This window comes from Chiloscyllium plagiosum, unplaced genomic scaffold (genome assembly GCF_037043375.1).
Source record: "Chiloscyllium plagiosum isolate Xiang-an unplaced genomic scaffold, Cpla_swu_hap1 HiC_scaffold_16, whole genome shotgun sequence".
NCBI classification, from domain to species: domain Eukaryota; kingdom Metazoa; phylum Chordata; class Chondrichthyes; order Orectolobiformes; family Hemiscylliidae; genus Chiloscyllium; species Chiloscyllium plagiosum.
This window is the reverse complement of record NW_028270154.1, coordinates 16,673,034-16,686,064: the sequence shown is the minus strand read 5'-3', so window position 1 is coordinate 16,686,064 and position 13,031 is coordinate 16,673,034. Positions and strand designations below refer to the sequence as shown.

At 47.2% G+C, this 13,031-nt stretch overlaps 1 protein-coding gene across 1 annotated transcript in view; it reads right to left on the bottom strand.

Moving 5' to 3' along the window:
* Window positions 1–11,381: 11,381 nt before the first annotated feature.
* LOC122556490 (uncharacterized) overlaps window positions 11,382–13,031 on the bottom strand; it is a 40,254-nt gene continuing 38,604 nt past the window's right edge. Inside the window, exon 11 of the mRNA XM_087995168.1 lies at window positions 11,382–12,181. Coding sequence (XP_087851294.1) covers window positions 12,098–12,181 — 84 coding nt within the window. The 3' untranslated portion in view covers window positions 11,382–12,097. The remainder of the gene's footprint in view (window positions 12,182–13,031) is intronic.

Below are 13,031 nucleotides of genomic sequence, written 5' to 3'. Positions count from 1 at the left end.
GTTAAATAGAAAAAAAAACAGGAGGGTCACACAGCACTAAAAAAAAATATAAACAGGAGATCCTACCCTCCCCTTCACTGTTTTGATCACACAGCACTGTCCCTTGCTGTGAAGGGCAGTGTTTGTCACTGGCCACCCGGGTGTTTTCCTATCTTCCTGGTGGTGGAAATTGAATAAAGATTGGTGCACTTTGTGTCTTTCACTGTGTCTCACACCTGCACACACACACCATGGGTGCTGGGGAAAAAAAATAAGCACTACCGCAGTTAGGTGGTAGTGTGGGGGTTAAAGGGAAAAGGGAAAAAAAACAGAGAAAAAAAAATATAAACAGGAGATCCTACCCTCCCCTTCACTGTTTTGATCACACAGCACTGTCCCTTGCTGTGAAGGGCAGTGTTTGTCACTGGCCACCCGGGTGTTTTCCTATCTTCCTGGTGGTGGAAATTGAATCAAGATTGGTGCACTTTGTGTCTTTCACTGTGTCTCACACCTGCTCACACACACCATGGGTGCTGGGGAAAAAAAATAAGCACTACCGCAGTTAGGTGGTAGTGTGGGGGTTAAAGGGAAAAGGGAAAAAAAAACAGAGAAAAAAAAATATAAACAGGAGATCCTACCCTCCCCTTCACTGTTTTGATCACACAGCACTGTCCCTTGCTGTGAAGGGCAGTGTTTGTCACTGGCCACCCGGGTGTTTTCCTATCTTCCTGGTGGTGGAAATTGAATCAAGATTGGTGCACTTTGTGTCTTTCACTGTGTCTCACACCTGCACACACACACCATGGGTGCTGGGGATAAAATAAGCACTACCGCACTTAGGTGGTAGTGTGGGGGTTAAAGGGAAAAGGGAAAAAAAAACAGAGAAAAAAAAATATAAACAGGAGATCCTACCCTCCCCTTCACTGTTTTGATCACACAGCACTGTCCCTTGCTGTGAAGGGCAGTGTTTGTCACTGGCCACCCGGGTGTTTTCCTATCTTCCTGGTGGTGGAAATTGAATAAAGATTTGTGCACTTTGTGTCTTTCACTGTGTCTCACACCTGCACACACACACCATGGGTGCTGGGGATAAAATAAGCACTACCGCACTTAGGTGGTAGTGTGGGGGTTAAATTAAAAGAAATTTAAAAAAAAAGAAAAAAAAAAGAAAAAAGAAAAAATATATATATATAAACAGGAGATCCTACCCTCTCCTTTACTGTTTTGATCACACAGCACTGTCCCTTGCTGTGAAGGGCAGTGTTTGTCACTGGCCACCCGGGTGTTTTCCTATCTTCCTGGTGGTGGAAATTGAATAAAGATTTGTGCACTTTGTGTCTTTCACTGTGTCTCACACCTGCACACACACACCATGGGTGCTGGGGATAAAATAAGCACTACCGCACTTAGGTGGTAGTGTGGGGGTTTTAAAAGAGAAAAAAAAAGGGAGTGTTTTGAAGATCTCAAAAAAAGATTAAAAAAAAATATAAACAGGAGATACTGAATTAGTTTCTACTCTATGTACTGTGTTCTTGTGAGTCAGCCTGGCTCTTCAAGGCTGGACCAGGACTCCGTTGAGACTGAACTGTGGGGTGTGCATTTGCTGCCTCCAGGAGTGGACTCTGCCCTTGATTGCGGACCGTTTTTTAAAAACGGATTCTGCAGTTTGGAGCGGCCTCTAATTCTGACATTGCACATTGTATACTGGAGTGGACTCTTCCTGGAAATGGATTCCATATCTTGAAGACTGTATAAATTTGGACTGTGTACCAGAAGGGAGTTTTTTTTGGGTAACTAACTGTATTGTGGTGTTTCCTGGGTCTATCACCCTCACTGTCTTGCGTGTCCCTGGGTCTGGCAGGCCTTGCTGTGAGCTGGGAGGCTCATGGGTTGTCCTGAAAGCTGTCACCCCGAGAGCCGGAGGGTGGGTAGGCCATGCTGTGAATCTGAAGGTTGGTAGGCTGTCCTAAAAGCCGGAGGGTGGGTAGGCCACCCTGATGCCAGTCACCCCGAGAGCTAGATGGTGGGTAGGCTGTTCTGAGCACTGTCGTCCCGATAAGGGGTAATCGGGACGGGCTGTCCTGGAGGTGGTCGAAAGGTGTCAGAGCAGCCGAGAGCCAGAAGGCACGTAGGGGCGGGCTGAGATCCGGAAGGCTTGTGGGCTACCCTACACGCTGTCGTCCCAGGGAAGGGGACGGGCTGTCCTAGAGGTGGCCGAAAGGTGTGCCAGGATAGCCCTCTGGTCGGAGGTGCAACGGGGTGGATGAGAGCCCAATGGTACCTAGGGGCAGACCGAGAGCCAGAAGGCGGGTAGCCGTCCTCGGCGCTGTCACCCCGGGCAGGTACCGGGGCGGGCTGCCCCAGAGGTGGTCGAAAGGTGCTGAGGGTGGTTAGTGAAGCCGGAAGGTGGGTAGGCCGTCCTGACTGCTGTCACCCTGGGCGGGTACCGGGGCGGGCTGGTCCTAGAGGTGGTCGAAAGGTGTGTCAGGGCGGACTGAGAACTGGAAGGGGCATGGGGTGGACCGAGAACCGGAAGGTGGGTAGGGGCGGGCTGCCTTAGAGTGGTCGGAAGGTGGGAGGGGCGGGGGCTTGCTGGGTCTGTATTGTCTGCACTTTTGTATGTAACGGTATTGTCTAATGTACAAATGTCATTGTCACTGTCTTGTCATATGTGGAACTGGGATTTGAGGTTTGTCCTCCTCTCCCTGTAAAATGGTTGAACGGTAGGGTTCGGGGCCTAGCTTTGCTGCTCCTCTCCCTTGTAAAACTGCTGTCTTTTGTGTACAGCTGTCAATGTTTTTTGTAAACTGTTTTGTAATTTGTTTAATAAAATATAAACAGGAGATACTGAATTAGTTTCTACTCCCCCCACCACCACCACCCACCCAAATGGTGTGTTTCAGGTGTAACTCTGTTCTCATTAGGGGGTTGTTGTTTCACTGGTTGGTTACAGCCTGTGTGTTACTCTCTCCTCTTTCTGAGAAAAGGACAATGTTAATTTATGGTAGGGCTTAGCCCTTGGACTGTAGTTTTCTTTGCTTTTTGTATGTGTCTTCACTTTTTTTTTATTGGTGTTTTGGACTGAGTCCTGTGGAAGACATGCATTTTACCAAAGGAGCTGTTCCTGTGGGGAGGCCTAGCCCTGGACTGGGCCTCTGAAGATTGAACACCTGTATGCGTGCTGGGAGGTGAGCAGTTGCTGTATCCTGGAGTTTGGGAGAAGACCTTTCCTTCAGGAGCGGACCAAACCCCTGTGAGTTAACTGCACCTGTACTATGTACTGTGATCTTGTGAGTCGGCCTGGCTCTCCAAGGCTGGACCAGGACTCTGTTGAGACTGAACTGTGGGGTGTGCATTTGCTGCCTCCAGGAGTGGACTCCGCCCTTGATTGCGGACTGTTTTTTAACAACGGATTCTGCAGTTTGGAGCGGCCTCTAATTCTGACATTGCACATCGTATACTGGAGTGGACTCTTCCTGGAAATGGATTCCATATCTTGAAGACTGTGTATAAATTTGGACTGTGTACCAGAAGGGAGTTTATTTTTTTTGGGTAACTAACCGTATTGTGGTGTTTCCTGGGTCTATCACCCGCACTGTCTTGCGTGTCCCTGGGTCTGGCAGGCCTTGCTGTGAGCTGGGAGGCTCATGGGTTGTCCTGAAAGCTGTCACCCCGAGAGCCGGAGGGTGGGTAGGCCATGCTGTGAATCTGAAGGTTGGTAGGCTGTCCTAAAAGCCGGAGGGTGGGTAGGCCACCCTGATGCCAGTCACCCCGAGAGCTAGATGGTGGGTAGGCTGTTCTGAGCACTGTCGTCCCGATAAGGGGTAATCGGGACGGGCTGTCCTGGAGGTGGTCGAAAGGTGTCAGAGCAGCCGAGAGCCAGAAGGCACGTAGGGGCGGGCTGAGATCCGGAAGGCTTGTGGGCTACCCTACACTCTGTCGTCCCAGGGAAGGGGACGGGCTGTCCTAGAGGTGGCCGAAAGGTGTGCCAGGATAGCCCACTGGTCGGAGGCGCAATGGGGTGGGTGAGAGCCCAATGGTACGTAGGGGCAGACCGAGAGCCAGAAGGCCGGTAGCTGTCCTCAGCACTGTCACCCCGGGTAGGTACCGGGGCGGGCTGCCCCAGAGGTGGTCGAAAGGTGCTGAGGGTGGTTAGTGAAGCCAGAAGGTGGGTAGGCTGTCCTGACTGCTGTCACCCTGGGCGGGTACCGGGGCGGGCTGTCCTAGAGGTGCTCGAAAGGTGTGTCAGGGCGGACTGAGAACTGGAAGGGGCATGGGGTGGATCGAGAACCAGAAGGTGGGTAGGGGCGGGCTGCCTTAGAGTGGTCGGAAGGTGGGAGGGATGGGGGCTTGCTGGGTCTGTATTGTCTGCACTTTGTATGTAACAGTATTGTCTAATGTACAAATGTTATTGTCACTGTCTTGCTATAAGTGGAACTGGGATTTGAGGTTTGTCCTCATCTCCCTGTAAAATGGTTGAATGGTAGGGTTTGGGGCCTAGCTTTGCTGCTCCTCTCCCTTGTAACATTGCTGTCTCTTATGTACAGCTGTAAATGTTTTTTGTAAACTGTTTGTTTGTAATTTGTTTAATAAAATATAAATATAACCAGAAAAAAAATATAAACAGGAGATACTGAATTAGTTTCTACACCCCACCCACCCAAATGGTGTGTTTCAGGTGTAACTCTGTTCTCATTATTGGGTTGTTGTTTCATTGGTTGGTTACAGCCTGTGTGTTACTCTCTCCTCTTTCTGAGAAAAGGACAATGTTAATTTATGGTAGGGCTTAGGCCTTGGACTGTAGTTTTCTTTGTTTTTTGTATGTGTCTTCACTTTTTTTTTATTGGTGTTTTGGACTGAGTCCTGTGGAAGACATGCATTTTACCAAAGGAGCTGTTCCTGTGGGGAGGCCTAGCCCTGGACTGGGCCTCTGAAGATTGAACACCTGTGTGTGTGCTGGGAGGTGAGCAGTTGCTGTATCCTGGAGTTTGGGAGAAGACCTTTCCTTCAGGAGCGGACCAAAACCCCTGTGAGTTAACTGCACCTGTACTATGTACTGTGTTCTTGCGAGTCGGCCTGGCTCTCCAAGGCTGGACCAGGACTCCGTTGAGACTGAACTGTGGGGTGTACATTTGCTGCCTCCAGGAGTGGACTCTGCCCTTGATTGCGGACTGTTTTTTAACAACGGATTCTGCAGTTTGGAGCGGCCTCTAATTCTGACATTGCACATTGTATACTGGAGTGGACTCTTCCTGGAAATGGATTCCATATCTTGAAGACTGTATAAATTTGGACTGTGTACCAGAAGGGAGTTTTTTTTGGGTAACTAACCGTATTGTGGTGTTTCCTGGGTCTATCACCCGCACTGTCTTGCGTGTCCCTGGGTCTGGCAGGCCTTGCTGTGAGCTGGGAGGCTCATGGGTCGTCCTGAAAGCTGTCACCCCGAGAGCCGGAGGGTGGGTAGGCCATGCCGTGAATCTGAAGGTTGGTAGGCTGTACTAAAAGCCGGAGGGTGGGTAGGCCACCCTGATGCCAGTCACCCCGAGAGCTAGATGGTGGGTAGGCTGTTCTGAGCACTGTCGTCCCGATAAGGGTTAATCGGGACGGGCTGTCCTAGAGTTGGTCGAAAGGTGTCAGAGCAGCCGAGAGCCAGAAGGCACGTAGGGGCGGGCTGAGATCCGGAAGGCTTGTGGGCTACCCTACACGCTGTCGTCCCAGGGAAGGGGACGGGCTGTCCTAGAGGTGGCCGAAAGGTGTGCCAGGGTAGCCCACTGGTCGGAGGTGCAACGGGGTGGGTGAGAGCCCAATGGTACCTAGGGGCAGACCGAGAGCCAGAAGGCGGGTAGCCGTCCTCGGCGCTGTCACCCCGGGCAGGTACTGGGGCGGGCTGCCCCAGAGGTGGTCGAAAGGTGCTGAGGGTGGTTAGTGAAGCCGGAAGGTGGGTAGGCCGTCCTGACTGCTGTCACCCTGGGCGGGTACCGGGGCGGGCTGTCCTAGAGGTGGTCGAAAGGTGTGTCAGGGCGGACCGAGAACTGGAAGGGGCATGGGGTGGACCGAGAACCGGAAGGTGGGTAGGGGCGGGCTGCCTTAGAGTGGTCGGAAGGTGGGAGGGGCGGGGGCTTGCTGGGTCTGTATTGTCTGCACTTTTGTATGTAACGGTATTGTCTAATGTACAAATGTCATTGTCACTGTCTTGTCATATGTGGAACTAGTATTTGAGGTTTGTCCTCCTCTCCCTGTAAAATGGTTGAATGGTAGGGTTCGGGGCCTAGCTTTGCTGCTCCTCTCCCTTGTAAAATTGCTGTCTTTTGTGTACAGCTGTCAATGTTTTTTGTAAACTGTTTTGTAATTTGTTTAATAAAATAAAAAAAAATATAAACAGGAGATACTGAGTTAGTTTCTACTCCCCACCCCCACCCCACCACACCCCCACCCCACCAGCCCCCCCAACCACCCCTCACCCACCCAAATTGTGTGTTTCAGGTGTAACTCTCTGTTCTCATTAGGGAATTGTTGTTTCACTGGCTGGTTACAGCCTGTGTGTTACTCTTTTGAGAAAAGGACAATGTTAATTTTGTGGTAGGGCTTAGCCCTTGGACTCTAGTTTTCTTTTGTTTTTATGTGTCTTCACTTTTTATTGGTGTTTGGACTGAGCACTTGTGGAAGACATACATTTTACCAGAGGAGCTGTTCATGTGGGGAGGCCTAGTCCTGGGACTGGGCCTCTGAAGATTGAACAACTGTGTGTGTGCTGGGAGGTGAGCACTTGCTATATCCTGGAATTTAGGTGAAGACCTTCAGGAGTGGATCAAACCTCTGAGTTAACTGCACTTGTACAATGTACTATGTTCCTATGAGTGGGCCTGGTTTTCCAAGGCTGGGCCAGGACTCCATGGAGACTGAACACCTGTGTGCTGTGCATTTGCTGCCTTCAAGAGTGGACTCTGCCCTTGATTGCGGACTCTGTTTTTAGCAATGGACTCTGCAGTTTGAAGTGGACTCTATTTCTGACAATGCACATTATATACTGGAGTGGACTCTTCCTGGAAATGGAGTCTATATTTTGAAGACTGTATAGATTTGGACTGTGTACCAGAAAGGACTGTCTTTTGGTAATTAACTGTATTGTGGTGTTTCCTGGGTCTATCACCTGCACTGTCTTGTGTGTCCCTGGGTCTGGCAGGCCTTACTGTGAGCTGGGAGGCTCATGGGTCATCCTGAAAGCTGTCACCCTGAGAGTCAGAGGGTGGGTAGGCCATCCTGTGAACCTGAAGGTTGGTAGGCTGACCCAAAAGCTGGAGGGTGGGTAGGCCACCCTGATGCCAGTCACCCGGAGAGCCAGGTGGTGGGTAGGCTGTTCTGAGCGCTGTCATCCCGAGGAAGGGGTAATTGGGATGGGCTGTCCTAGAGGTGGTCAAAAGGTGTCAGAGCAGCCGAGAGCCAGAAGACGTGTAGGGGCAGGCTGAGATCCAGAAGGCTAGTGGGCTACCCTGCATGCTGTCGTCCCAGGGAAGGGGATGGGCTGGCCTAGAGGTGGCTGGAAGGTGTGCCAGGATAGCCCATTGGCTGGATGGTACATCGGGGTGGGTGAGAGTCCAATGGTATGTAGGGGCAGACCGAGAGCTGGAAGGCAGGTAGCCGTCCTCAGCACTGTCACCCCGGGCAGGTACTGGGGCAGGCTGTCCTAGAGGTGGTCGAAAGGTGTCAGGTTAGACAGAGAACTGGAAGGGGCATGGGGTGGACCGAGAGCCGGAAGGTACATAGGAGTGGGCTGCCTTAGAGGTCAGAAGGTGGGAGGGACAGGGGCTTGCTGGGTCTGTATTGTATGCACTTTATGTAAGTGGTCCTTTTTTATGTACAAATGTCACTGTCTTTTATGTGAAACTGGGATTTGAGGTTTGTCCTCCTCTCCCTGTAAACTGGTTGAATGTTAGGGTTTAGGGCCTAGCTTTGCTGCTCCTCTCCCTTGTAAAATTGCTGTTGTATACAGCTGTAAATGTTTACTGTTTTTGTAAACTGTTTTGTAATTTGTTTAATAAAATATTATAAACAGGAGATTGTTCTCAGTTTAGGGGACTGACTCTGTACTGGCTGGTATTACAATCAGTGTTACTGTTGGTTTCTGTTTTTTGGGAGGGAGAAACCTGATTCCTGAACTGGCTGAACTATTTAGCCAATTTGTTAACTGGCATTCCTTTTAGTGAGGACTGTGCATCAAGAGTTTAATGTGTTTCAGGTGTAACTCAGTTCTCATTAGGGGATTGTTGTTTCACTGGCTGGTTATAGCCTGTTATTCTTTTTTTCTGTCCTTTTCTCAAATGTAAAAAAAAAGTTAATTTTGTGGTAGGGCTTAGCCCTTGGACTCTAGTTTCCTTTTTTTTTGTGTGTCTTCACTCTTTTGGTGTTTGGACTGACCCCTTGTGGAAGACAGACATTTCCCCAGAGAGCCCTGGGACTGGGCCTCTGAAGATTGAACACCTGTGTGTGCTGGGAGGTGAACACTTGCTGTATCCTGGAGTTTGGGAGAAGACCTTTCCTTCGAGAGTGGCCCAAACCCCTGAGTTAACTGCACCTGTACAATGTACTATATTTGAAGACTCTATACCAGAAAAGGCTCTGTTTTTTGATGATTAACTCTATCATGTTTGTGTCTATCACTTGCACTGTCTTGTGTATCCCTGGGTCTGACAGGCTTTATTGTGAGCTGGAGAGTTCATGGGTTGTCCTGAGAGCTGGAAGATGGGTAGGCTGTTCTGAGTGCTGTCGTCCCATGAAGGGGTGATCGGGACTGGCTGCCCTAGACGTATCGAAAGGTCAGAGCAGCCAAGAGCCAGAAGGTACTTAGGGGCAGGCTGAGATCCGGAAGGCTTGTGGGCTACCCTGCATGCTGTCCCCCAGGGAAGGGGACGGGCTGTCCTAGAGGTGGCTAGATGGTGCATCAGGGTGGGTGAGAGCCCAATGGTATGTTGGGGCAGACAGCCAGAAGATGGGTAGCTGTCCTCAGCACTGTCACCCTGGGTGGGTACTAGGGCAGGCTGTCCTAGAGGTGGACAAAAGGTGCTGAGGGTGGGTAGGCCATCCTGACTGCTGTCACCCCAGGCCAGTACCACGGCAGCCTGTCCTAGAAGTGGTCAAAAGCTGTCAGTGTGGACAGAGAACCGGAAGGTGCGTAGGGGTGGGCTGCCTTAGTGGCCAGAAGGTGGGAGGGATGGGGCTTGCTGGGTCTGTATTGTCAGCACTCTTCTATGTTAAAGGATTATTTATGTATAAATGTCATTGTTGATGTCTTTCATATTTGAAACTGGGATTTGTGGTTTGTCCTTATTTCCCTATAAACTGGTTGAACAGTAGGGATTGGGGCCTAGCTTTGCTACTCCTCTCCCTTGTAAAATTGCTGTTGTATACAGCTGTAAATGTTTACAGAAAACTAAAAAATTACAAAGTTAAATTAAATAAAAAATATAATCAGGAGATCCAAATCTCCTCTGTAGAAAGAAATACATAAGGAGATTAGAATCTCCTCAGTTGAGTGCTATCTGCCCATACCCAGTGCTCTAGTAAATAAAGGGTGACTTGGTAACTTTCATAGAGTGACTCTATTCTGTTCAATCTCTATTTGTAACTGAATATCTCCAGCCCTAGTACCGTCCTAGGAAGTCTCCAGTGGACCCACCTCGCTCTTAAGCTCTGCACCTTGGCCAATAAAGGAAGGAATGCCATATGCCTTTTGTAATAACTTGAGAAACCGTTTTACAAGCATACCAAATTCCATCTAATGGTTGGTCCGTCTGTCTGGCCGGCCATCCATCCATCATGTTTGTCCTCACCTTTCCTTTACCATCTTCCACTACAAACCATATTGGAAATTAGATTAGATTCCCTACAGTGTGGATGTCTGAAGAGTAACCTAGAGCTGAAAATGTGTTGCTGGAAAAGCGCAGCAGGTCAGGCAGCATCCAGGGAACAGGAGAATCGACGTTTCGGGCATAAGCCCTTCTTCAGGAAGTCCAAGGGCTTATGCCCGAAACGTCGATTCTCCTGTTCCCTGGATGCTGCCTGACCTGCTGCGCTTTTCCAGCAACACATTTTCAGCTCTGATCTCCAGCACCTAGAGCCCTCACTTTCTCCTTGAAGAGTAACCTACCCAGACCCATTCTCCTCTGCCTAATGTATCTAACATTATGGGCAATTCACCTAAACTGCATATCTTTGGACTGTGGGAAGAAAGGGGAGCACCTAGCGGAAGCCCACACAGACACCAGGGGAATGTGCAAACTCCACAGTCGCCCAAGACTGGAATCGAATCTGGGTTGCTGGTGCTGTGAGGCAGCAGTGCTAACCACTGAGTCACTGATGGGACACTGTGAAATTCCATAGGATTAACTGTGGATAAGTGAGCGGAATAGGATGCAGATTGGCTTACTCCTGCACCTATTGTCTATTGGTGTGATCTAACCCCAAGTGATATATTGGACAGGCAGTTCAAAGGGAGAGCAAGATATCAATGATTGCGAAGGTTTTGCAGCTGTTTATAAAAATATCCTATCAGTTCAACTTTAATTCGCAAAATTACTTTCCAATCTTTCCAGCATAGAGATATTTTTGTAATGATATTTTGTTACTTAACACTCTTGGGGATATGGGAAACTGTCTCTATGTTGTTCTGTGAGAAACTATGTTGTATTGAGATTCCACTATCACGTTGTGTCAACAGCTTTCGAAGATGCACAGGAGACATGGTGTCTTCATTGAAGTTGAATACTAGGCATTGAAATTCTGTTTAAAATTCTCAAAGTAGATCTTAAAACAGATCAGTTCCATTCAACTCAGCCACAGAGACAGTCCAGCTGACATCATTCACAGTTATCAATCCATATTGCAACCTTTCCAATTTTACACATAGCTGACTAACTGGCTCACCATGTCACGATTCCTAATGTTATTACTGGACAAGACAGTTTCCAGCTTGGAATCTGGCTTGTTAGATTATACCAAAAGGGAAAATGCTGTAAAATCTCAGCAGGTCTGGCAGCATCTGTAAGGAGAGAAAAGAGCTGACGTTTCGAGATCATACTTTGTTTCTTCTTGGTTTTAAGAAGGTTAGAACACAAACACACAATCTTGCAAATTTGTGTTTAACCAAAGAATGAATGAAACAAAATGACGACAAGATAGAATAAACCTATCAACTTACTTACAATACAAATGTAAAGATTTTAAAACTGACAGATAATCTATTTTTAATCAAACTGAATCATCTTCTCGTTTTCTCAGGAGAAACTGCTTTACACATCCATCTTAATCCAAGACTACAGCAGAACATCCCAAAACTGAAAGTAAAATGTCTCTCACTAGACCATGGATGTTTCCCCTGAGGATTAACAAAAAGAAAATGTGGAGCCTGGATCTGAAACCTGTTTACTTTGTTTCATTATAAAATGGTCCTGGTATAACTAAAAACCCATTAGCTCTTGGAAGCATTCTCCCCCTGATACAGTGATATAACACAAATCACCATCGTTACAGAAATATCTACAAGTTAATCATTCGACCACTTGATGCACATATGACTCATTCAAAATTCAGTTACAAACTCAGAAATCAATTATACTAAAACCAATATAAGTCAAATTCTACATCACAATGATCCGTTCTGAGAGGCATAAAGCTGAGAAAAGAGTGGAGATCAATAATTCAGATCACCATCCACATCAACTATCATTCAATGCAATTTCATATAGTCACCTTGAAAGTTAGCATTTGGAAAGTAAAATCGGAGATACTGAGAATGGCACAATCGAGATGCTCACTTTACATAATAAATGAGTCCAGTTACATAAAAGTATCATTACAATATATCTGGAATAAAACTAACTTGGAAGATTTCAAAAACGGAGGAAGAGTCACCGGATCCGAAACGTTAACTCTGATTTCTCGTCACAGATGCTGTCAGACCTGCTGAGCTTTTCCAGAAACTACTATTTTTTTTTCTGATGTACAGCATCTGTAAATTCTTTAAGATGTTTTTGAAAGGTTTCAAGTTTGGATTATTTTGTTTCATAAGAGTGAAGGCCTCATTGGCCATAGGTACGTCTGTGTTCCATCATTCCTTCTATGATCACAAATCAGGGCCGGTGTTCAGAGTCTGTAATCCGAAAGCTTCTTTATTTCTTGTTGCCTTATCCAGATTTCTGCTTGATTTCTAAGAAGAGCCAAATAATTACTTTAAATTAATCCTTCAAGGGTAAACATTGGTCAGAAAGTGATGGGAAAAGAGAAGGTTTTACAGAATGTACCATTGAGCAGAATTTGACTCATATACACTACTCTTGCCAATGACATCATTTTGACAGTTCAAGCTAGTTTGTCCTCTATGTGGGGAGATGGCTTTGCAATGAGTTGAGAGAAAATTTCCCTTTGGGTTGTCTTCCAAGTCAAGTTTTTAAATTTCAAGCTGTGTATCTTTTTTAAAAAAACAAGTCAGCAGGAAATTGAGAAACAAATTTGTCGAGAGATTTTAGTTACCTCTAAAAATAATAGGATGGTTATGATAGGGGATTTTATCTTTCCAAACATAGACTGGGACTGCCATAGTGTTAAGGGTTCAGAAGGAGAGGAATTTCTTAAGTGCGTACAAGAAAATTTTCTAATTCAGTATGTGGATGTACCTACTAGATAAGGTGCAAAACATGACCTAGTCTTGGGAAAGAAGGCAGGGCAAGTGACTGGGGTGTCAGTTGGAGAGCACTTTGGGACCAGCGACCATAATTCTATTAATTTTAAAATAGTGATGGAAAAGGATAGACAGGATCTAAAAGTTGAAGTTCCAAATTGGAGAAAGGCAAATTTTGAAAGTATTTAGCAAGAAATTTCAAAAGCTGAGTGGGGTTAGATGTTTGCAGGTAAAAGGGATGGCTGGAAAAGGGGAAGCCTTAAAAAATAATGAGGTAACAAGAGTCCAGAAACAGTTTTTTTCCTGTTCGGTGAAAGGAAAGGAAAGGCTGATAGGTGCAGGATGACTAGAGAAATTGAGGTTTTGGTTAAGAAAGAGA